Raw genomic sequence first — 25,371 nt, forward strand, 5'->3', positions numbered from 1 at the left:
AAACGCATGCCTGGATCGAATTCCAGTCACGCCACGAAAATTTTCAGTCATCACCTCTCCTCAATGTGAGGGGTCGCCAGGAACAACACGTGATTCGGATTCCACGTTAAACTGTATGTCACCTTTCCCTGGTTGCATAACGGAGTAGGTTAGAGGCGCGCAAATTCCCGAAGTGGCGACCAACTGAAAGAATTGCACCCAGCCACAGAGCTACACGAAATTGTTAATTACCACAGTACTACCTTGCTCGGTAGGAGGCGTTGACAAAACTGAGGATCGAATACCTTCTTAGAGTGGATATTTCTGTGACGCTTTCATGTTTACTTAAGGAGCCCATGACAAAACTGCTGCTCTTGTTTGGATTTTCTCAAATTCCTCCAACTATTACACTTAGAAAAAATTTCAGACTGAGGAGCGATCCTTAAGTATCAGTCAAACAAAGATTTTGTAAGCTACCTCTTTCGATGGTGGGATACACTTCCAGAGAAGTCTCCCTGTGATTATCAGTCTGGCATCTGCCTTCCCTGCGATTAGTTTTATAGTGTAGTTTCACTTTCAGTCAATCCGTGAGCGTATTCTCAGATATTTCATGGATGTGGCTGTTTTCAGTGATTATTCAGCAACAGCATAATCAAACAGTAACGGGTTTTGTCGCCTATCTATTTACGATACCTTACATTTTTTTATGTATTTCATTTTTGGTAATTTATTTGATTTGCTACCCATCACTGCAACATTTTTTCCTGCTCTTCACAACGAAGTTAACAATGTTCCTGGTACTTTAAATTCAGATGTGATCAATAGACCTTTCGGAATCCTTTTAAAAGTTTCATACTGAGACGACAACATTTGTTTATGTCCTACTAAGCACAAAGTTAGTTTTATACAGACTGCACTAACCGGAATTTGGAAGTTCTATTTGCATGCGTTCGAAAGATAGGAGTAGATTATAAAAACTTTTATTGTTCTCTGTATTTATAATCCCTATGAACAAAACATAAAATGTCTGAATATTATTTTCTTGAAGCTGCATCAAGACTCTCTGGCGGAAACACGAGACAATCTGCTTGATCCATGTGTTTGAAATATTCGCCCTTCATGTTTATCCGGAGGAAGTCAGAGACTCCGATTGAAATATTGCAAGACCTCCGCCTCTAAAAATCGCTCCATCACCAGCTCTATCGTATAGTCCACTGGTGTGCAAAACTTAAGGACGACTGTAACTTTCGCATGATGTGTCACTGCCAGATAACATAGCTCGATGGAACTTGGACAATACACATAAAGAACTACTACAGTGTAATACAGAAGGTGACTGATGGAAATACGCAATGAGACTAACAGAAATGACACTTTTATTCAAAGACAGTAATTACACTGAAGTCAGCGCGGTTCATGATGGTCCCCAGACATTACAAAAGGCAAAACACGGTTCTTAATGGGGTGTGTGATCACCACACACAGCCACTCATGCTCTGGAACGTGCTCCCATAGTGAACACAAGGTTGATATGGAATTCTTGTGGTAGGACGTCCATTCTTCCACCAGCGCCGTTGACAAGTTGGTTCAAATAGCTCTAAGCACTATGAGACTTACCATCTGAAGTCATTAGTACCCTAGACTTAAAGGCCATTCTCCGAATATCCTCTCCTTCCAAGACCTCTTCCTTGTGGGCTGTTGGATGTGGCCACGCATTGTCATCCATAATAATGAAGTACCTAATGCACCCGGGATCAATGTCGAACATGATCTGTTCGGTGGTTCAGCTACTTAAACTACTTAAACCTAACTAACCTAAGGACATCACACACTTCCATACCGAAGGCAGGTTTCGAACTTGCGACCGTAACAGCAGCGCATTTTCGGACTGAAGCACCTAGAACCACTCGGCCATAGCGGCCGGCCGTTAACAAGTGCTAGATTGTCTTTGGTGCATGAGGACGTGCTGCAATGTGTCTTCCCAACGCATCCCAGGCGTAGTCGATAGGATTTAAGTCAGGGAGAACGGACAAGCAAGTCCATTCACCGAATATCCACTCCTCCACCTACGCTATTCGATGCAGGCATTATCATCCATAAAAATAATGTCAGGGTTGTATGCACCCCTGAAAAAACGCACACAGGTAAGGAATACGGCATCACAATAACGCTGACCGGTGAGTGTACCGTGTTCAAAGATTTGGAGTTCAGTACGCCGATGCCACATTATGCCGCCCCATACCATAACAGCTGAACCACCGAACAGATCATGTTCGACATTGCTCCCGGGTGCATTAGATACTTCATTATTATGGATGACAATGCGTGGCAGCATCCAACAGCCCACAAGGAAGAGGTCTTGGAAGGAGAGGATATTCGGAGAATGGCCGGCCTGCCCTTTTCCATGACTTATATCGCATCGACCACGTGTGGAATGTATTGGGGCGACGTATTGCAACGCGTCCACATTCACCAACGAGCATCCAGCATCTGCCAAACTGCACTTTTGGAGGAACGGAACGACTTACCGTAAAAGCTCCTCACCAAACTTCTGTCCAGAATGGGAACACATTGCAGAGCGTGCATAGCCATCACACGCCCTATCAAAAACAATGCCCCACCTTTTGTAATGTCCAGGGGACCTTTATGTATCGCGGAGACTTCAGTATGATTATTGTCTTTGAATGAAGGTGTCATTTCTCACCGCTACGGTCGCAGGTTCAAATCCTGCCTCGGGCATGGATGTATGTGATGTCTTTAGGTTAGTCAGCTTTAAGTAGTTCTAAGTTCTAGGGGACTGATGACCTCACATGTTAAGTCCCAGAGTGCGCAGAGCCACTTGAGCAATTTTTTTTGTCATTTTTCACTGCGTAATTTTTTTTTCAGTTACTGCCTTTCCTTCTAGGTATGGCCCAAGTTTCACCGAGCTATAGACAGTTAAACATCACGCGGAAATTATTTTCGTCCTTAAGTTTTGCACACCAGTGTACTGTACGGAAGATGTAATAAAAGACACATCCTTAAGCACTCCAAATAATATAATACAAGAAAAAACTTGTTGCATGAGATATACTGCGAATTATACATCAAACGTAGAATAGGAAAGGAGTACATTACAGATCATTACTTCTTTCTACCGAGATGTTTTTGGGAGAAGTGGTGAAGAATGATGTTGAAGTGCACTTACATAGTATTCTAAGCAAAACAACCCTCTCTCCCGGAAAAAAAGCTGGCCGTTACCGTCTCTAAACAAGCTGCTGCAGTATTTCCGAGGAGTAGTCATAAAGTTCCAATTATCACCTCGGAAAAATCCAAGCTGTAGCCATGAAACTTTATGACGTTTACAGTCGTTCCCTAAATATTCACACCAAAATAGCACACATCTTTTTCCAATGCTGGATGATTTGTGGGAGATCTCGAATTTAGAAGTCTACAGTTTGGATGTCTAGGAAACGCTCCACCTCGAAATTCACCTCGCCGTCATACTGGAAATGCCTGCCACGCAGTGGTTTCTTCATCCTAAATAACAGGAAGTTAAAAAATGGTTCAAATGGCTCTGAGCACTATGGGACTTAACATCTGAGGTCATCAGTCCCCTAGAACTTAGAACTACTTAAACCTAACTAATCTAAGGACATCACACACATCCATGCCCGAAGGAGGATTCGAACCTGCGACACTAGCAGTCGCGCGGTTCCGGACTGAAGCGCCTAGAACCGCTCGGCCACACCGGCCGGCCCAAAGAGGAAGTTACTGCGAGCCACAAGAATAAGAATACGGGGCAGAAGACAAATTCTGATAGCCCAACGAGGCAGCGGGTGTGACTGCGTGCTGAGCAATAGCGGAACCCTGCGGGCCGTGTCCTTTCTCATGTTCAAATTGTCTCATAAGGTATTGAAAAGTGATACATGACTGATTTTTAACTTTCCCACTACCGCCAGGGCCTCCGATTCTCTTGTGAATTCCGATTCTTCGCAGAGAGATAGTCAGTCACTTCGTTCATCATCGTTGACCGGTCCTGTAGCGTTAGTGCTACGAACTATTGTGTCGTATGATGGTCCATGTTTGCCGTACGTTTACACCTGTCGAGCGTGGTTTGTTGCGGCCGGTGTGGTCGAGCGGTTCTAGGCACTTGAGTCTGGAACCGCGCGACCGATACGGTCGCAGGTTCGAATCCTGCCTCGGGCATGGATGTGTGTGATGTCCTTAGGTTAGTTAGGTTTAAGTAGTTCTAAGTTCTAGGGGATTGATGACCTCAGATGTTAAGTCCCATAGTGCTCAGAGCCATTTTTTTGTTGCGGCGTTGCTCCTCTTCAGAAGCAGAAAACAAATTACCGCACGATATTCCACTTTATCAATGGGCGGATAATTTTTTTTTCATCTCGCCTGGTTACGATACTGTGACGCGGGGACCTAAATTTGTACCGAGAGTGCAGAAATGTTGCTGCAAACAAATAAAAAATAAATCACATAACTTTATATTTTGAGGTGATAATTTGAACTGTGTGACTTCACACGTAAACACTGGGCTTCGACAGCAAGGCCGGCCGTGGTGGCCGAGCGGTTCTATGCGCTTCAGTCCGGAACCGCGCGACTGCTACTGTCGCAGGTTCGAATCCTCCCTCGGGCATGGATGTGTGTGATGTCCTTAGATTAGTTAGGTTTAAGTAGTTCTAAGTTCTAGGGGACTGATGACCTCGGATGTTAAGTTCCATAGTGCTCAGAGCCATGTGAACCATTTTCGACAGCAAAGTTTCTCAAGACATACTTTATAAAGACAGTCTTTCTGTCTAGAGGCTCTTATTTCAACTCTTAGTAGCTTTTCAAAATATTTATTATGTGCTGTTGTAACCTTCCCACTATATTCATTTTTATATGAACTTCAGCTCAACTTTACCCACCATTCTATAAAAGTCTATGTATTACCAAACCTATGTTGCCACAAACTGTTACCCAACTTAAACTCATATGCTAACCGTTGACTAAACAGAACTAAACTGAACTGTAACGGATCTGAATCCAACTTGTCTTACATTAAATGCGCAACTAAAGTGAAAAAATTACCTGGCCCTAATCAAAATTTCCACTTACCTCTCGTCTTGGCAACATTGCTGCAGATTTCTTGAAAGTACAACAGCAAACAGCGAGCAGGCAGCGACTAAGTTAGATTTATATTTCTAAAAGAAGTTTCTAAACTACATTCAAACTGTTTCATACCACATGGTACAATGTGGTAAGGTGTATTGATAAACAGTGGGATGGGATGAGTAACTATTCCTATGAAATGATATTCCAAGACAAAGAGTGTAGACTGCAATACGTATTCAAAAAGACATAGCAAAACTTCGTGTGATCTTCACACATTACATAGGTCTGAACAAAACTATCCTTAACAAAGTGAACAATTATTTAAAAAGAGTACAATATTAACAGAGAATTTATATGAAAAGCGAAGAGCTCAATCAATTAATATATTAATGCATGACTCAGGGAAGTGAGATGGTCTTTCTCTCAGGTCTAAGCAAGTTAACTAGCTGACAATAATTATTCTGACAAGCTAGCTGCGCAGTGCTGCAGACTAGCCTCAAGCTTCTGCTCTTCAAAAATAATGATATTATTCAAAATATATATTCTCTTCTCTTTCCAATATATACGTCTTATTCATCCTTGCTGTCCTTTACACTCAATCTTTCTTCGTCTAACAGATACAATCACAAGTCCACAGCACTGCAGAGTACGTAGATCACCTGCCACACTTCAATTAAGAATGTATTAGACCTCGCAGAGGCAAGGACTGTGCCACGACAAGACCGAAGGTTGTTTAACAGTAACGTCTGACGTGCACCTCGATAACATACAAAAACTAAAATGACATGACCACCTTTCAACGTGATTTCGACATATACTGACAGACAAAAAAGTGAAGCACCCACAAGGCATGGTCGGACGTCAATGTAACTTTGCACAAGAACACACATCGACGGGTATGTAAATGATTAGAGTTACAAGTTTCTATGTCAGGTAGAACGGTCACCAGAGTGCATTAGCGTTGTTCATGTTTCGTGTAGTTACCAGGCCTGGTAGGATATACAACGGACGTGAACAGCATCAGGTATTGAGTGATCACGGTGAGAGAACTGGAGACGCCACGTACTCCTGCGAGGCAGCGTTATCAGTAGCTGACAGACTAGAAAGTGCCACATGCGCGAGTAGCCGCACAGCGGGGCACACGTCAGAAACAGGAGAGAAACGATGACGACCCAAGACGGGAAGACCGCCTGATGACGGGCCTCAAACCCCCGCCGGAGTTGAGCACCAGGGCTGACCAAACAGTGGACCCGACACAACAAGAGCATGTCAGTAAGAAGCTATGCAACAACGAAGTGCAACGAACTTTCAATACAACGCAGCCAACAGGTCAAGTACGAGCCACAATCCAAATGAAGACCAAAGAAGAAAACCAATACAAAAGCGAAGTCGTCGACGAGTAGTCAGTAGTACGGTGGAGACAGCAACGAACGCTATCAGACGAAGTACATGACTGACCGAGCTGTCTTTTTTTCCTTTATTATAAAATTTCATTCTCCTGCCCGTGTGGGGCAGCACAGTCCATCGCTCTTTAGCCAAGCAGCTTTATAAAATACAGAAAGGGGGATTCTTACATAAAAAGGGGGATAAAAAGGGGGACATAAAAACACTGGAAATGGAGTGATGGGAGTTAAAATACACACTAATGTGGGAACATACACTGGGGGATAGTTAAAAGTGGACATAAAGTTAAAAGAACACAGCTGGCAATTTGAAGTGAACTTAAAGAACACTCGAGGCAAAAACAACGTAAAAGGCGGCCACAGTATAAAAAGAATATGAACAATGATGGACTATATACAGGTCGAGTACACAATTAAAACCACATCACTAGATGACACTGTACAACGGCACCGAACACAACACTAACACAGCACACTTGATAGTGAATAAAAACCTGAAAGGATCTGCTGGGGAGGGGGGGGGGGGACAAGGGAGAAGAGAAAAGAAGGCGATAAGGAGGGCAGAGAAAGGGGGATAAGGTGGAGGGGATGAGCCAAAGGAGGGCTGGGGAGGGAAGAGCTGGGAGAGGAAAACAGCTGAGGAGGGGGTGCAGGGACTCAGGGGGGATGGAGGAAAATCCACTCTGGGAGAAGGAGGGGAGAGGAAAAAGGGGCCCTGGGGAGGGGGAGGAAGAAGGCCAGGTTACAGTTGGAAAGAAGGGTAGATGTCATGGCGAAATTCAACATCCAGCAGGGTGAGGTGCTGGAAATTGTCCTGGTGAAGGAGATGGAGGGTGCAGAGGTGGAAAGAGGCAGGGATACAGCGATAGAGGTGCGGCAACACGTGGGGGGTGGAGAGGAAGGTGGAAACCAGGGGGTGGGGGGCTCAAGACTGCAGACAGTGTAAAGGATGCGGAGATGTTGGAGGAAATGGAGGAGTTGGGGGAAGGGGATGAGGTCATACAGGAATTGTGTGGGTGAAGGAAGGCAGATATGGAAGGCAAGACAAAGCGCATGGTGTTCAAGGATTTGAAGGGCCATGTAAAAGCAGGGAGGGAGGGGGGGGGTTTGGGGATCCAGGCAATGCTGGCATAACAGAAGATAGGATGGATGAGGGATTTGTAGGTGTGGAGGATGGTGGAAGGATGCAATCCCCATGTTCAACCAGACAGGAGTTTCAGGAGGTGGAGGTGGGAATGGGCTTTCTGCTGGATGGTCAGGAGATGAGGGGTTCAGGTGAGGTGACAATCGAGGATGAGGCCAAGGTATCTCAGGGTGGGGGTGAGCTGGATGGGACAACCATAAATGGTTAGGTAGAAATCGTGGAGACAGAAGGAGCGGGTGGTGCGTCCTATGATGAGTGCCTGGGTTTTGGAGGGATTGATACAGAAGAACCACTGGTTACACCAAGTGGTGAACTGGTCAAGGTGGGTTTGGGGGTTGCATTGGGACCATTGATGGATACAATAGAGAGCCAGGAAGGTGGTGTTATCAGCATATTGGAGGAGGTGGGCAGGAGGGGGTGGCTTGGGCATACCAGCAGAGTACAGCAGATAGAGGAGAGGGGAGAGGATGAAGCCCTGGGAGACGCCAGCAGTGGGATAAAAGATACGGAAGTTGATGTTGTGGAGGGTGACATAGGAAAGATGGCATGAGAGGAAGGAAGCGACCAGATGGATAAAATTGATAGGCAGGGCGTAGGTTTGGAGGTTAAAGAGGAGACTGGGATACCATACACGGTCGTTGGCGTTTTGGAGGTCGGGGGAAACAACAACGGCGGAGCGATTGGAGTTAAGCTGGAGGGAGAGAAGGTGGACGAGGTTAAGGAGTTGGTCTTCAGCAGAGAAGGAGGGTCAGAAGCACACTGGGTAAGGGGGAGGAGGTGGTGTTGATTAAGGTGCTGATGGATATGACAGGAGAATGTGGATTCGACCTCACTGAAGATGGAGGTGAAGCAGATGGGACGATAGGAAGAGGGGACGGAAGAGGGTTTGTTGGGTTTGAGGAATAAGAGGACATGGGAAGTCTTCCACAGGTCGGGGTAGAAGCCAGTAGAGAGGATGACGTCATAGGGATTGGCAAGGACAGTCAGGAAGGAAAAGGGGCTTTCTCTAGGGTGACAGTAGGTGACGCAGTCGTGACCAGGGGGCCCGAGCAGTCGCGATGTGGCGGTAGTTACGCCAGCCTCGAGGGACACAACTGGCCGGTGTATTCACGTAGCGAGACGGTGGCGCACTCACTAGGTGACACAGCCCTCTACCGGCCATCGATGTCCATTTGCTCAGGCGTGCATTCAACTTCATCGCAGCCCTGTGCCAAAGACAGGACCACATTGTGGGTCCCCATTTGGTCGGCTGGTCGACTCGTGCAGTATCCACGTTTGTGGGACATTTGAGTACATCAGTCGCCTGATGCTGAAATGCACAGGAAAGTGAGGGCAAGCATACATGTTGTCTAGTTTCCAGTCGGCAACACCTGACTACCACAAGGGAGAATGACCACATTGTGCACCAAGCAAATCGTAACCTCATAACATCTGCACCTACCATCTAAGACTCTCCAGCATTCTGTGGTATCCTGCTCCATTGGTCGGAGACTAGCAGTAGCCAGATTATGGATTTACCATCCAATGTGTAGGCTGCCGTTAACTTCACATAAACAAATGGTTGTGTTTGTAGTGGTTCCATGACTGGGAAGCACGAACTGAATGACGTCACATTGTGATCAGCGGTAAATTGTAGTTGGCAATACCTCGGTTGACTGTCATCGGTGGGGAGCGACTTGCGAAGAGATCCCGTTCTTCCAACGTTTTGGAGAGGCAGAACGGTGTTACTCCTGACGCCACAGTGTGGAGAGCCCTCGGGCGTGATTTCATATACTATTGCTAGCGACTAGCGGAACTCTGACGACACAACGGAAAATACAGACATCCTGCGTCATAATGTGTTACGTCTAATGCGACAGTATCGTGATGCCCTTTCTCAACAGAACAATGACCAATTGGTCTATTTCTGCTGGAAAAGATTTGGAATTCGTTGTGGGACATAGCAGAATATTCCAGATTGAGCCCCTATAGTTTCACGAAACTCCAGTGGTTGATGGCACTACACGTAGCCTTGAAAATGGCGTCTGTAACGGAGGTGCGTTCCAAGTAGAGAGCTGTCATTGACTTCTTTTGTCGTGAAACCAGAGAATCGGAAATATTTATAAACACTTGCAGAATGTCTACGGGGATCTGGCAGTGAGCAAAAGCACGGTGAGTTGTTGGGCGAGGGTTTATCATAATCGCAACAAGGTCGTGCAAACCTGTCCGATCTTTCACGTGCCGGCCGGTCGCACACAGCTATGACTCCCGCAGTATTGGAACGTGCAGACACTCTCATTCAAGGTGGTCGGCGGATCGCAATAAAACACCCTGCTACTCAAAGGGACATCTCTGTTGGTTATGCTGACACACTCCTCTACCATTTAGGGTACTGAAATGTGTATTCCCGCTGGATTCCTCGCCGCCTAACAGAAGACTATAAAGTGCAACGAAGAACTATCTGTGCGGAATTACTTGCGTGTTATGACGCTGATAGTGACAGTCGTTTGTCGAACATTGTCATAGGCGATGAAACATGGGTTTATCACTTCGATCCGGAAATGCCAGTTCATGTAGTGGCACCACACCACTTCTCCTCTGAAGAAAAAGTTCAAAGCCACACCCGCAGCCTATAGAGTCATGGTGACGGACTTCTGGGACTCTGAAGGTGTTATTCTGTTTGATGTCCTCCCTCATGGTGCAACGATCAATTCTCAAGTGTACTGGCTACTTTCAGGAAATTAAAGTAACGACTTCATCCTTTTCGTCGCCACAAAAATGCTAACGAACTTCTCCTTCGCCATGACAACACAAGGCTTCACACAAGTCTGCACATCCGAGAGGAGCTCACAAGACTGCATTGGACTGTTCTTCCTCATCCATCTTTCAGCGCGGATCTCGCAACTTCCAACTTCCATCTGTTTGGCCCAATGAGGGCTGCACTCAGCAGGAAGCAGTGCATGGAAGACGGGGAGGTTACTGACACAGCAAGACACTGGCTCCGACGTCGACCAGTAGAGTGCTATCGTGTGAACATACAAGCTCCCCCAGTTCAAAATGGTTCAAATGGTTCTCAGCACTATGGGACTTAACATCTGAGGTCATCAGTCCCATAGAACTTAGAACTACTTAACGCTAATTAACCTAAGGACATCACACACATCCATGCCCGAGGCAGGATTCGAACATGCGACTGTAGCGGTCGCGCGGTTCCAGACTGTAGCGCCTAGAACCGCTCGGCCACTCCGGCCGGCGCTACGCCAGTAAGATAGCTTAAGGTAGTCACATTAAATGGAGATTATTTGGAAAAATACGATTTTATCATCAATGGAGTGGGTAATGGTATCGTGTATTGGAATCCTCAACACAAACAACCTGCTTTCAGAAAAAACAGTATTGAGTTACCTATTGAACACCCTTCGTATAAATGATTGATTCGTTCCCTAAGTTCTATATTTTCGAAAGCATTACGTGTAAAAATACAACTGATGCAATGAATAGACAGCAAATTTACAACGGAGAAATAACTCAGCCAAACGGTTGCAAATAATTTTTTAATACACTGACTTACGTTTCGACACCTCTAAGGATGTCTTCTCAGAATTAAATATTATGTCTTTATATTTTGATACCTGGGCCGGTAGGAATCTTAAACTTTTGAATATGGCTGTCTTTCAGCAACCGTATTTAGGTTTCAACGGAGAAATAACACAGCCGATAGGTTGCAAATAAAGACAGCCACGTTCAAAACGGTAATATTTCTACCGCGCCAGGTATGTAAGGCTGTATCGAAGTATAAAGATTCAAAAATGTCATTCTGATGAAGACATCCTTAGAGGCGTCGAAACCTAGGTCAATGTACTAAAAAATTGTTTACAACCGGTTGATTGTGTTACTTTTCCGCTGAAATTTATATACGGTTGCCGAAAGACAGGCATGTTCAAAACTGTCATCAAATTTACATTCTGCACCCTACAAAAATGAGTTCTCACATTCTCTGAGCTGCACCAGTGTTCTTCGCAAAGGGGTCACGTATTCACGGTTCTTAACGTAACCCCAGCTGAAAAAGACACAAGGTGTCAGTTCAAGCGACCGGGGGGGGGGGGGGGGGGGGGACTAGAGAGCAGAGCCACATCATCTTCACCACTACGCTCAATCCAACAATGCTGAAGTTACTCGTTCAGATACAGAAGAACATTGATGCTCCAACGAGGCGGTACCCCATGTTATTGGAAGCTGAAATTCTCGAAATCAGCAGACAGTTATGGAAACAACCACAACCGCAACATATCAGCGTAAGAGGTACTCGTCACAGTGTTCTCACAGAAGAAAAACAGCCCAAGCAGCTTCGACTGCAACACTGCATAGAAAATATCAACCTTCGGCGACTATTTTCAGTGTTCCACACCCTCACATTGTGGCGATTAACGTTTACAGATAAATGAGACGTTGCTTCGTCGCTGAATGTCAGCTTGGGGACGATAGGTTCATCCTCAAGTGCTGCCTGCATTGTGATGCGAAACTGAAGGTGGCAGCCATAATCTTCCGGTTGTAATTGTTGGACGAACTGCAGACGGTACGGTTGCAACGGCCGTCGCAAAATCTTCAAACTTGGTCGGCCGGTGCTTTTCTGTTCACAGGGCAATGAAACAGCGTCCCTAAATTGTCGATACCAAAGCACGGTGCTGTGGTTACATGGCAGTTCTTTATCGTAATTGGTTATAAATGCGCACTGCACTGTTGTAACAGATAAACAGCTCACACATTCCAACACACAAAAACTCTTTTCTAGCTATGTAGCCATGAACTCGTAATGCCAACTGTGGGGCGCAATGCAAACTCGAAAATGGTTCAAATGGCTCTGAGCACTATGGGACTTAACATCTGAGGTCATCAGTCCCCTAGAACTTAGTACTACTTAAACCTAACTAACCTAAGGACATCACACACATCCATGCCCGAGGCAGGATTCGAACCTGCGACTGTAGCGGTCGCGCGGTTCCAGACTGAAGAGCCTAGAACCGCTCGGCCACTCCGGCCGGCAATGCAAACTCGGTGAGTTTACTGTTCTGTCTATGAATCAGTCATATGAGTACATGCAGTACTTTGGAAAATATAGAACTTAGAAAACGAATGAGTCATTCAGCACCCCGGTATAAATACGCGAACTTCTGCATGCCTCACCTGAAGCTGAACCTGAAAAGGTTCTAAAACTAATTCATTAAAGTGAAGAAACACTTCATAAGTGAATGGTCGCAGCTATCTTTATTAATGGTTCGTTTTTGAGAAGTTCCAGAATTGCACTTCAGGGATGAAATCTGCTGACTGATTTTTTTTTTTTTTTTTCATAAGGTACATTTACCTATAGGGTGACGACATCGAGAAGTAAGAGAATTTATGAACCGAAAAAATACAGCTAGATAGAAGACTTTTCACCTTGCCGACATACTGAACTACGTAATCTCTAACAATTTATACACAGCATAAATTAACGTAAATCTGTAAATATTTTAGTTTGGAAGGTTATAGACAGGTTATTGACTCTACGCTGAAGTTTCCGCTCAGCGACTGAGCAGTTGTGTAAGAGAGAGTAATTCGTTTTTCAAAGACGACGCAGAGTATTAATGCGAACAGTTCACGTTAAAATCCATATCTCAAAAGACTTATTGGCTGAAGTTTCCGCTCAGCGACTGAGCAGTTGTGTAGGAGAGAGTAATTCGTTAACAAAGACGACGCAGAGTATTAATGCGAACAGTTCACGTTAAAATCCATATCTCAAAAGACTTAAACACAAAGCAGTAGTCGTATCCCAACAGTCGCACATAAAGTGTAAGAGAATGTTATCATGTTAACCGCTTGCCATTAAAAGTCGAGTATATCAGTTCTGCCAACGGCACAGAACTGGGATAATGCAACCCACTTTACACGGGCGAGTGTCAACGGGATTGTTCCGTGACGCCCGACGTAGCCGCCGCCGCTCCAATTTGGTCGGTGTCCAGCGAGTCCGAGGAAACGCGGGAGGGGGAGGGTCGCGAAACGAGTGTGACCTCCCTCCCTCGACCTTGTGTGGGGCAACGTTTGCAGTTACGCCAACCACCTCCGAGTTTCCGTGAGAGCGCGCGGACTCCGTATATAAACGCGAGTGAGATAGCTCTCTCCTCATCCCCACGGCAAGGCGCATCCTCAGAGGAGCGGCGTCCAGTCGAGCAACCCGCAGCCCGCAGCCAGGACAGCTTCAGAGGTATTTTCTGCTAGACTGCGCACCCGAGGAGCATTGGACGGTTGTGCCGCGGAATGCAGACTTCCTTCGTGACTGTGCGTGCTAGAAGCTGCGTGTGCGACCTTTAGAATGCGTGTTCAGATATTCGGTGCCCACGTTGAGATGCTTCTCACTATCTATTGGTTCCAAATCAATCTTCGGGACTGATTTTTAAAACGGGGATACAGAGTAGTGATGCATATTTGGATACGTATTCAAAAGAGTATACAAGAACAGGAATTTTAATGTCTGGTCCTGTTTCTTTGCTCTGATCTTGCTCAGATGGATTATTTGCAGTAATATTTTGTCTCCAAGCTTCAAATCGTGTTCATCAAAAGATTTATTATTCTAATTTCTTTTATAATGAAAATTTTTAATCAAATCTCCTAGCAGGCAGTTTATGGACAATTTTAGTTACAAGTGCTTCATGTGTGTAGAAATCTGTAGTAAGGGTTGCTACGTGTGTCTCATAGCAGTGGTAGCAAACTTCTTTAAACTTCTTTCTCGGTGGCTTGAACCAGAGCGTTTTTCGTTAGTGCCTTGTCAAGCGAATAGGAAGTGTACAGCCATGAACGGGAATCCGATTATATTTGTGGTAGTTAATGGATATATGTATGAGGTTTTCACATGAATCACCTTCTTGTTCGGATTTTTCTAACAACTTTTTGGTTACGAATTCGTTAGAGCACTTTGACTGACGATATACAGAAACGCCCGTTACTTTATCGAAACTCTGTTCCAAGCAAAAATCACGGAGATATAATGGACATAACATAACGAGAGTTTACTGCGTATGGTGCTGTTGCACAGAAAAAAAAATGTTGGAACTAACGGGCTCGAGAGCACTTGTGGGTCATGACGTCTATGGTAGCAATTACTTTGAACACTATAATAAGTATTGCAGCTATCACTTATCATTTTCGTAACGAATGCAGAAGATAATACGTTTTTAAGTCGTATTGTATAGGGGTAACGTTTGTTAAGTGCGACCAAGTTTACGTTCCAGGTTACAAACGTTGCTCAATATGACGACCATCTACATCCACGAGAGCCTGGAACCTCACTAGAGACACTATTTCACAACTGCTCGCAGCCCTTTTCGAACGGTGCACCAAGGAATGTTTATCTGCCACGACACAGCTCGTGCTCTGCTTGAAGATTGCACATGCCGTCCAGCTTTCTTAGCCATGCCAACAGTTAACTTCCTCAACAATTAGTGGCGCAATTGGCCGTTGGCCTCTCCCAGGAACAATCCCGATATCGCCCGTTAATTCAAAATTACGAATCGTATTCTTTAACAACTGTGCACGAAAAGTACCTCTACGTATTCCCTTAATGCGCCGATACTCACGAAGAGCAGCACAACTATTATTGTTGTTTCGATAAAACAGCTTTGCAAGTAAAGCCGTGCTCAGTTTGTCCAAACACACGTTGACGTCTGCAACTATAACGCACACTGATGCTTTTGTTTCCTTCCTACGTCGCTGCACCAACACCGGCGCCTAACAACGCAAACCCGGAGAGTACAGTCTGAATATCACTACTATAAAGTTTGGTACCAACAGAGTGAATAGTTTCCCGTCTACACTGTCTCAAGTAGCGAAAGTTTAATTATAATCACCATGTGCATCAGATACTTTACAAAATGTAGTTTCTGACTTTTGCATCACAGCAGCTGCGTATATCGCTGTAGAAACCAAGGCACCAATGTGCATTTGAAAAATGGTTGAGTTAACTGCAGGAATACATGCATTTGCGACCGGTGGATGTTTTCATTAGTTATCCTTTCCTTTGTGTCATATCAGTTTGCAGAATGCAGTGGATGTTTTTGCCCTCTGTAACGAGCTACTGCAGGTTCTTTCCTCGCTGCAGAGCTCCGTTATAACAATGGGTGAAACGCAATTTCTGTTGTACTTCATGATCTAAGTTGACATAATTAGATGAGAATTTAAAACAGCCAGAGTGTCCACATAATTTTGTCTCTCTATTTTATAAGTATGTGTACTTACAGTGTAATGTATCAGATTAGAAATTACTTTCCGATTCATGTTAAGGACTATAGCTGAGAACTTCAACATTTTTTTCTGTAATAGTAGTCTCTAGAATAGTTAATTTTAATTACTTATTAACTGATTGTTCCCAGATGGCGCAGTGGTGCAGTTTTTCGGCTTTCGTGTTGCTCGTGTCTGCGGCGTGCTTAGCCTTGGCGGTAAGCTGACATTGTTTCTCACTTTTATACTGATCACTATTCTTCACAGCATTTTCTATTGTCGTTGTTCCGCACTGGATAACATTTTTGCTAACTCCTCTTCCACTGTTTCTTTTTAAGTCTTCTTTTTTTCAATTGTGTGGTCAAGTCACACGAGATCATTCACATGGAAGATAACTGAATAGTATTCAACTGGTCTAATATGCTAAGTTCTTGCACTCATAAGTTTCACGCCAAAATTGTCCTGGAGCACACAGTGACATATCCCTATTTGTATACTTGTTGGCTCAACTACACCCTGCGACTGTGTTGAGCCAACATCGAATCTATTGCCGGAGTTGGCTGGGCACGGAAACTTCGTGGTTTTCCCATGGGACAATGGAAATGCAGGATGGAAGTTTAAGATGCCGTTGACAACGAGGTCATAAATGACGGAATACAAAGATACCGAGCGAGCTAGCGCAGTGGTTAAGCCGCTATACTCGCATACGAGAGGAATGGGATTCCAATCTCCGACCATCCATTAAGAGTTAAACATTTTATTATTTCATTAAATCGTTGAAGATAATCACTACGAAGGTACCTTTGAAAAGGTCACATTCAATTTCCATCTCCGTCTTTGCCCTATCTGAGATTGTGCTTAGTGTCTAGTGACATCCAGGTCGCCCGGAAAGTAAACGAACCCTAATCTTCCATTTTTCGTTACAGAAGGATGGGCCAAGAAATCAGCTATTGACTTTCCAACGGAACGATCTCGTCATTCAACTGAAGTATGTTAGGGAAACAGAGAAAAATATTGACTTAAATGATCAGGTGACAAGTTGATCATTGCTCCCCCCAGTTTGCTAATTGATTGGTCACCTCGCTCGATAGTAGTGGTATGATACTCCGTATTCCAAGAGAATGCACACTCGACGTAATTTATATACGCTGGCGGTAATAGTATTGTGGTTCTTAAAGAAGACACCTTGGAAGCTTTAGGTTACGTCCACATTATTACTGACCACGTGCAGCCCTTCCGCATCTACATCTACATATATACTCTGCAAGCGACTGTGCAGTGTATAGCTAGGGTACACCGTACCAATATAATCGATTTTCTTTCCTGTTTCATTTGCGTCCAAAGTGGGGGAAAGAGACATGTAAAGGTGTTGCAGGGTAGGTTATCCTGAGAAACAACTGTTCAGAAAAAAAATTCGATACGTTGCCCCGTTTCCGAGTTGATTAGCATTTAATTTAACCAATCAGGACGTTGCGAGCGCAAATACCAGCGGCCCGCCGCATACAATTAGTGTCAGCTGTTCTCACGAGACTGCTCAACCTTTGGCTTGGGTTCGAGCCTTATTATTGTCCCATGTCCAATTTTTGTACCGCTCTCTAGTTCGGTTTTAGGAAACCAAATGACGAACACGTTTCGCGACGCCGTCTCGGGCGAGCCGCTAGAATTTGCGCGTGCAAATTCCTGATGGGCTAACACGAATGCTAATTAATTCGGAAACGGGACAACGTATCGAATTTTTCTCTTAGCAGTTATTTCTCAGCGTAGCCTACCCTGCAACACTCTTACAAGCTTTTCAGGCTGTTCCTGACCACCATGTATATACATCTGTACATAGCCTAATGTAGTATGATGCCTACGCTATATATACGACAGTGGTAGCATAATGGTTGTACAGTCATATTTGAAAACAGGTTCTCTAAATTTACTCTACAAGATTTCGGGAGAACTATGTCATCTTTCATCCAGGGGTTCCCTTTTCAGTTCCACGAGCATTTATGTCACATTTTCTTATGGTCTATACAGACTTGTTACGATCCTAGTAGCATGTGTCTGAATTTGTTCGATATCTGTTGTCATGCCTACTTGATAAATACTCCAAAACACTGGAACAGTCTCTAGAATTGACTTCACTGTCATTTCGGATGCGACTTCCTTTACATGTGTATTGCACTTTCCCGGAGCACTTTCCCGGAACATTTCCATTAGATTTAAGCCTTCCATTGGCTTTCCATAATACTGATATTGCGAGATCGTCCTATTTACTATCACTTCTTAGTATAATGATGTGAATGTTCAAGATGCTCACCACTAATTGTTAATCTGATACTACTGGGTTCTTTTTCATTGTTATAGACAGTATTTTACGCTTATCTCATTTAAAGGGAGGTGCCATTCATTAGTCTAAGTGAAAATGTTGTGCAAGTTTTTCTAAGATTCCTTACGGTCGTCCAACGATGATATTTTTTTTTATACTGCAGAACTGTCAGCGAACAATCTTAAAGTGCTGTTAAATCTGTCTGATAAATCGTTTACTTATACTGAAAACATCAGACGTCCTATTACGCTTCCTTGGGCACACTCAATGTTACTTTCATTTCTGAGGAACTTTCACCGTCCATTGTAACGTACTGGGTTTTTGTAGTCAAATATTCGTCGACCTAGTCGTATATGTGTGACGTTACTCCATATGACGATAACTTCTTCGTACTCAATCATGTGATACAATGTCGCATGCCTTTCTGAAATCTAGGAAGACACAATCTACCTTCAAGGCTAATGTCTTTCCTACTATCAATGGCTTTGTGCTGCAGGACAATTATTAAACCCATACGGCAGGGGTGTGAGAATCATTACGATGATGGTCTGGCTTAACAAGTTTCTTCGTGTCGACACCGAACAATACGGCAATGCAGGTGAGGCACTGGATTCGAGACAATAACCGAACGAGGTGGTGCAGTAGTTCAAATACAGTAGTCGCATTCGTGACTACAGGTTCTTAAGACCCTGTTCTGTCATCCAGATCAAAGCTTTAAGTTGTTTTTCTAAATCAGTTAAACCTATCGACGAGACGATTCCTTTGAAAAGAACATGTCCTATTTCATTCCTCAGCCTTTCCTAATATACTCTCGTGCTGACTCCAATTACAGCGTCAACGACGGTGCGTCAAAACTTAATCTTCTTTCCTATCTTTTTCGAGAGAGGAGCCGTGTTCAAATCTTCTACTGGCCTGTCTGATTCTAGATTTTCGTGCTTTACGTAAACCAGACCTGTAAATTTCCAGGACGATGCCTTCAGTAAACCTGCTGGCGAATCCGTCCCACTTTCTTGTCCGGCTGAGAATGTGATCGTTTTCTGATATCTTCGTCTACGACGAGACTTTCAAATATCTAACTTTTTACTTAAAGAATCATCGAAAACAGTTCGAGCGTAGTACTTACGGAGAAGTTCTGAAAACGTATGGCAGTCCATCTCTCCCTTCCGGAACCTTGCGATCTAAAGGTGCGTCCTCACAGAACGCGCAGCCTTCCTAAATGGTTACGAGTCGTGAGGCGTTGGTGTTGTTGACGGTATAGTCCACCAAACTGAGCTGCGCCGTAAACTGGTAAACTCGATCCACTATCATTTCATCAAAGTGTGTGGTTCGTTCGTGAGCTGTGCATTTAGACGGCTTTTCAGGGATCGTTGACGCGCTCTGTTGCAAGGTGACTTCACGAGCAAAAATTGCCTTTACAAAGGCTGCCACAGCATCATTACCCGCCTCCGTTACCGAGCTCGCGAATGCACCAGTGTGCGGTGGCGGTCGACGCGGAGGTAAGCGGTTCGAGTCCTGGTGATGAAGTAAATTTTCAATTGACTGGCAAGGGAAAGAGAGGCGGTGGCGTAAACTTAATGATCAGCAGTTTTTGCGCCAATGTTCTGGATTAAAGTCCAAACACCTCTGCTCATGAAGTGAGGGCATATGACACTACTGATAGTGATCCATCCATCGTATGGGGACGTTACGTTCGGCGCCTTCTTGGTGCTATTCTAGAGGCGTAGGTTATGTGCCAGCACCGGCTTTCATCCTCTCCCTTCTCTCGTCATCATATAACACAAACATAGCACCACCCTATACACGCATCCATCAAACTCATCTACGCTCTACAAATACGCATACAACGCCACTCTCACATATCCGCGAGGAAAGAGCCCAATGTGCGTGGAAAAAGTGTTTTTCTTACCGATAGGCAGCTGGACACACCCTTTGGGATATACCAGCTAGTAACGCCATAAGACATTTATGTTCAGTGCATGAGTGCGAACCGTACAAACATCACTGTCGATAGTTACTATACTTTGCTCGATAACTTTCAACAGACATACAGCTTGCGGATGAATCTCTACTGTAAAAAGTCCAAGTTTATTGCGAATTTCTCTTTGTAAGCGATCCTGTTATTTGTACCCTTCTTTATTTTTGCTGGTTCCGCTAGAGTGATGCGATATTTGAATCTTTGAATAACATTCGATAAATACTATCGAAATGTCCGTTACTGCCTGCAGTTATTTAAGTGAAAAGATTTTTCGCGTCAAACGTTCTCCCACATTTTAATATTTGGATTATTCGTTGTTGGCAACTGTTTCTTGTTGTTTTTACATGATGGCACAGCACAATAAACGCTGAACGTACTATTTTGCCTCGCTCCATCTTAGACAGTGCGCAGTTACTAACTGAACCAGCTGCGCGTCCACAAACATCAGATTTGTGCCGGGGGCAGTGAAGCGAAGCGCAGCGCGATGGCTGTGGAGCCACCTTAATACGTATGTCCATCGCCAGTGCATACAAACTCGTTGACCACTGACAATTTTTTAGCGTACAAATTGGCTGCTGTTCTTAATGAAATGCTGCGATTTTGACTAGAAAGGCAGCTCAGAGAACAACTCGTTGTAATTCTATTCCTGCGAATTGTGTTTCGAATACTGGCCCAGGTAATCTATAGGAATCTCTTATCGTCTAAAAATCGGCTGCCAAACTCAGTGACAGCTCCACTCAGAAGATCACTTCGTTCTTGTCAAAATAAGAAACGTATAGTCTCTAATAGTCTGCTGAACATTAACATACGAAAAAGATCTGGAGTTGAACTTTGTTTGGCTTCCATAACGTTAATTTCATCAGGTCGTTTTGCTGCCGTTTATTTAATATACATGCATATAAATTCATTTGTATATTAGCTTCAGCAATGGTTATGCACTCTACGTCGTAACTGGTTATGCTATTGGACAGTTATAAAAATTCTGATTGTAAACAATAACAACAAACAACGAGGCGTAATAAACTGCTCACTAAAGTTTTGTCCAACTTGCGGGTCTGCAAACGTGCATGGGCTTAGATTTTAGGAGAGCAAAGAATGAAAGGCTAAATCTTATGGAACCAAAAAATACGCTGGTGCTCAAAAATTAAGGACGAAAATAACTCACGCAAAATGTGTCACTAAAAAGACACGAAGGTCGATAAAACTTGGACGATACACAGAAATATCTGCCACAGTATAATACAGAAGGTAACTGAAAGAAATTTCCAATGAAACGAAATCTAAAGGTACTTTTATTCAAAGATAATAATTACTCTGAAGTCACTGCAGTTTATGATGGCCCTCTGAACATTACAACAGGCGATACATGCTTCAAGATAGGGTGTGTGAGCATCACGGAGAGCAATGCGTGCTCTGAAACGTACTACCACGTTGGCCACAAGGATCCTAAGGAGTTCTTGTGGCAGGGCGTTCTATTCCTCTACAAGCGTCGCTGACAACTGCTGGGTGACCTTTAGGGTGTGTGGAAGTGCTGTAATACGCCTCCCCACCGCATTCTACAAGTGCTCAATTGGATATAGGTCGGGGGAACGGGCAGACCATTGCACTCGCCGAATATCCTCTCGTTCTAAGAGCTCTTCCACCAGCGCTGTTCGAAGCGATCACGCAGTGTCATCCATAAAAATAAAGTCAGGGCCGAAAACATCCCTGGAAAGACAAACATCGGGAAGCAGTACAGTGTCAAAGAAACTTTGGTTGACGAGTGTACCGTGTTCAAAGATTTTGAGGTTTTGAGGTCAATACGCCAATGCAACATTATTCATCCCTGCACCGTAACACTTACACCACCAAGACGATCATGTTCGGAAATGCTACTAGATGCATTACATGTTCGCACCGTATTAGGGTACGTCCAGAATCACTACTCAGACTGAAACTACTTTCATCAGAGAAGAACAGGTGATTCCACCTCTCGCTGGTCCAGTCCCTAACTTCTTGGCACCACTGTAAACGGCGCCGCCGATGTGCTGGTGTCAACAGAACACGACGAGTTAGTCGTCGGCAAAGATACCACCGCGATTTAGTCGCCGTGCTGCTGTGGAGTGTGAGACTGCAAGCCTTGCAGTCCTGTTAAATGTAGTTGCAATTGCATCCGCCGTTTGACGAGGCCCCTTCTTGACTGTTCCACAGCGTACTGTAGTAATTAACAATGGTCGACCACCTCCTCTACTCCGGGCAGCAGTACCTGTTGTTTGTAACACTCGCCATGTACGTGAAACAGTGCTGTGACCAATACCAAATTCCTGGGATAAACTCGGCTCACTATGTCTTCCTTCTAGTCTCCCGATCATTCTTTCCTGTGCGAAGACATTTAGATGTCGTCTCAGGGCCTTATTGTAATGAAGAACAGTGCCACGGCGCAACGTAACTCTTTGATTGACACATACTGTCCTTTCCCGTTCCTTCTACTACTTGGTTTTGTGGGGCCAGCCCCTTTTGGCGCTGTTCGAAGCGATCACGCATTGTCACGCTGACCTCACGCCATGTGACGCCCAGCTTTCTGTGCACTACTTTCATTCATTTCTACCGTTTAATTAATATGTTATGTTACTTTATCTACCTCGCCCTTCCGTTCTGCAAAGCAGTGTAATAACTTTACTGTGAAATAAAAATAAAGCGTAAACAAAATAAAAGCAGTCTGTTCGAAAGGGCACGTTTGCATACCTGTAAATTCAAAATCTCCTTCTACTTAACATTCAGTACCGTATTGACAATCACTGTGCAGGATAACATGCTTGGATACTCCTTTGGATGGTGTCAAGAACAGACGTTGCTATTGAAGATTATCCCACTGTTCGACCGCGGGTCTCCTGGGATCATGCACTCTGTGAGGACGATCTCTGCGACAACACACTGCAGTCGCCAGTTGGTCTCAAGCATGCTGAGTCTGGCTCTTGTGAACACATACCGCAGGGCACTGCATTCGTTTCATCCCTGGCTTCTTGAGATGGACGTTCATGAGGTGTACGCGATGTGTTCATGCGTTTTCGTCTTGAAAGACCGACTCATCGCTGAAAGGGGGGCTTTTGAACTGGACAATAAGTTGTAGGACCTTTTCCAGGTATAGCACAACTCTCGAACTATCTTCGATAGCGATGGGAGTTGCCTGACATCCGTACATGATACTGGCCCATAACATGACTGATGTAGCTCCCAGCTTAACCCGGGGGACTAAATGCCTAACACATTCATTTGTACCTGGCTCTCTGCGCACTCTTCTGCGACGATGGTCACGCGACAGACACATCCTGTCTCGTCGGTAAAGTGGACCCGACGTCAATGATCCTGTTTCAATACCAGGTCTTCCCACGCCCGCCTACTTCGCGCACGACAGTCTCGGCAGGCTTGTAATGTTGTTCGTAATGGACACCCACAGGTTAAATTGTTCGTATGGAAACGGTTGCGTATTGTCTGGGTCGATACAGCCTCACAGTTGCCTCCTAAATAGACAGCGCGCATTGCTGTGGTGGTCTCCCTGGGGTACCTCCGCGTTACGTAGATAGCAGCCATCGGATGGTGTTGTCGACTTCGGAGGATCACTATGAGGCAGATCTTACAATGTTTATTGTCTCACGATAGCAGTTTAATGCTCGAATACTGTCGCTTAAGTGTTCATGAATTCGGTGAGCAACTTCCAAGACTTAAAACTCTTCTTACCATAACATGGCAACGCGTGGACAGTTAAAGGTTGAAATGATTGCTCAGTGTGCGTGAATAGACAGACCAGTGTATCCTAGACAGATTGTGTTTTGCACAATTCGCGACACATAGCCCGCCCTAGTGAACTGCTCCGAGATGTAAGTTTAGTTTTACATACCATTATAACGTGATTATACACCGAAGCGACAAAGAAACTGGTATAGGCATGCGTATTCAGATACAGAGATACGTACACAGGCAGAATACGGCGCTTCGGTCGGTAAGCCCTATATAAGATAGCTAGTGTCTAGCGCAATTGTTAGACCAGTTACTGCTGCTACAATGGCAAGTTATCAAGATTTAAGTGTGTTTGAACGTGGTGTTACAATCGGTGCACGAGCGATAGGAAACAGCACCTCCGAGGTAGCGATGAAGTGGGGATTTTCCCGTACGAACATTTCATGAGTGTACCTTGAATAGCAGGAATCCGGTAAAACATCAAATCTCCGACATCGCTGCTGCTGGAAAAAGATCCTGCAAGAACGGGACCAATAACGACTGAAGAGAGTCGTTCAACGTGACAGAAGTGCAATCTTCCGCAAATTGGTGCAAATTTCACTGCTAGACCATCAAGAAGGGTTAGCGTGCGAACCATTCAACGAAACATCATCGATATGAGCTTTAGAAGCCGAAAAGCCCACACGTGTGCCCTTGATGACTGCACGGCGCAAAGCCTTACGACTCGCCTGGGCCCGTTAACACCGACATTGGGCTGTTGGTGACTGGAAACATGTTGTCTGGCTGGTTCAAATGGCTCTGAGCATTATGGGACTTAACATCTGAGGTCATCAGTCCCCTAGAACTTAGAACTACTTAAACCTAACTAACCTAAGGACATCACACACATCCATGCCCGAGGCAAAATTCGAACCTGCGACCGTAGCGGTTACGCGGTTCCAAACTGAAGCGCCTAGAACCGCACGGCCACTCCGGCCGGCTGCCTGGCCGGTCAGACGAATCTCTTTTCAAATTGTATCGAGCGGATGGACGTGTACGGGTATGGGCGCAATCTCATGAATCCATAGACCCTGCACGTCAGCAGGGTATTGTTCAAGCTGGTGGAGGCTCTGTAATGGTGTAGCGTGTGTAGTTGGAGTGATATGGGACCCCTGATACGTCTCTGGCAGATAACACGTACGTAAGCATTCTGTCTGATCACCTGCATCCATTCATGTCCATTGTACATTCCGACGGACTTGGGCAATTCCAGCAGGATATTGCGACACCCCCCCCCCCCCCCCCCGTCCAGAATGCCACAGAGTGGCTTCAGGAACACTCTTCTGACTTTAAACACTTGCGCTGCCCACCAAACTCTCCAGACATGAACATTATTGAGTATATCTGGGACGCCTTGCAACGTGCTGTTCAGAAGAGATTTCCATCCCGTCGTACTCTTACGCATTTATGGACAGCCCTGCAGGTTTCATGGCGTCAGTTTCCTTCGGCACTACTTCAGACATTAATCGAGTCCATGCCACGT

General features: G+C 44.8%; 1 protein-coding gene across 1 annotated transcript in view; it reads left to right on the forward strand.

The window, feature by feature from the left end:
- The first annotated feature begins 13,711 nt into the window (after positions 1 to 13,711).
- Positions 13,712 to 25,371, forward strand: part of LOC126469599 (U-scoloptoxin(01)-Cw1a-like) — a 34,679-nt gene continuing 23,019 nt past the window's right edge. The window contains exons 1-2 of the mRNA XM_050096722.1: positions 13,712 to 13,834; positions 15,996 to 16,061. Coding sequence (XP_049952679.1) covers positions 15,996 to 16,061 — 66 coding nt within the window. The 5' untranslated portion in view covers positions 13,712 to 13,834. The remainder of the gene's footprint in view (positions 13,835 to 15,995; positions 16,062 to 25,371) is intronic.

The sequence above is a fragment of the Schistocerca serialis genome, chromosome 3, assembly GCF_023864345.2.
Source record: "Schistocerca serialis cubense isolate TAMUIC-IGC-003099 chromosome 3, iqSchSeri2.2, whole genome shotgun sequence".
Lineage (NCBI taxonomy): Eukaryota > Metazoa > Arthropoda > Insecta > Orthoptera > Acrididae > Schistocerca > Schistocerca serialis.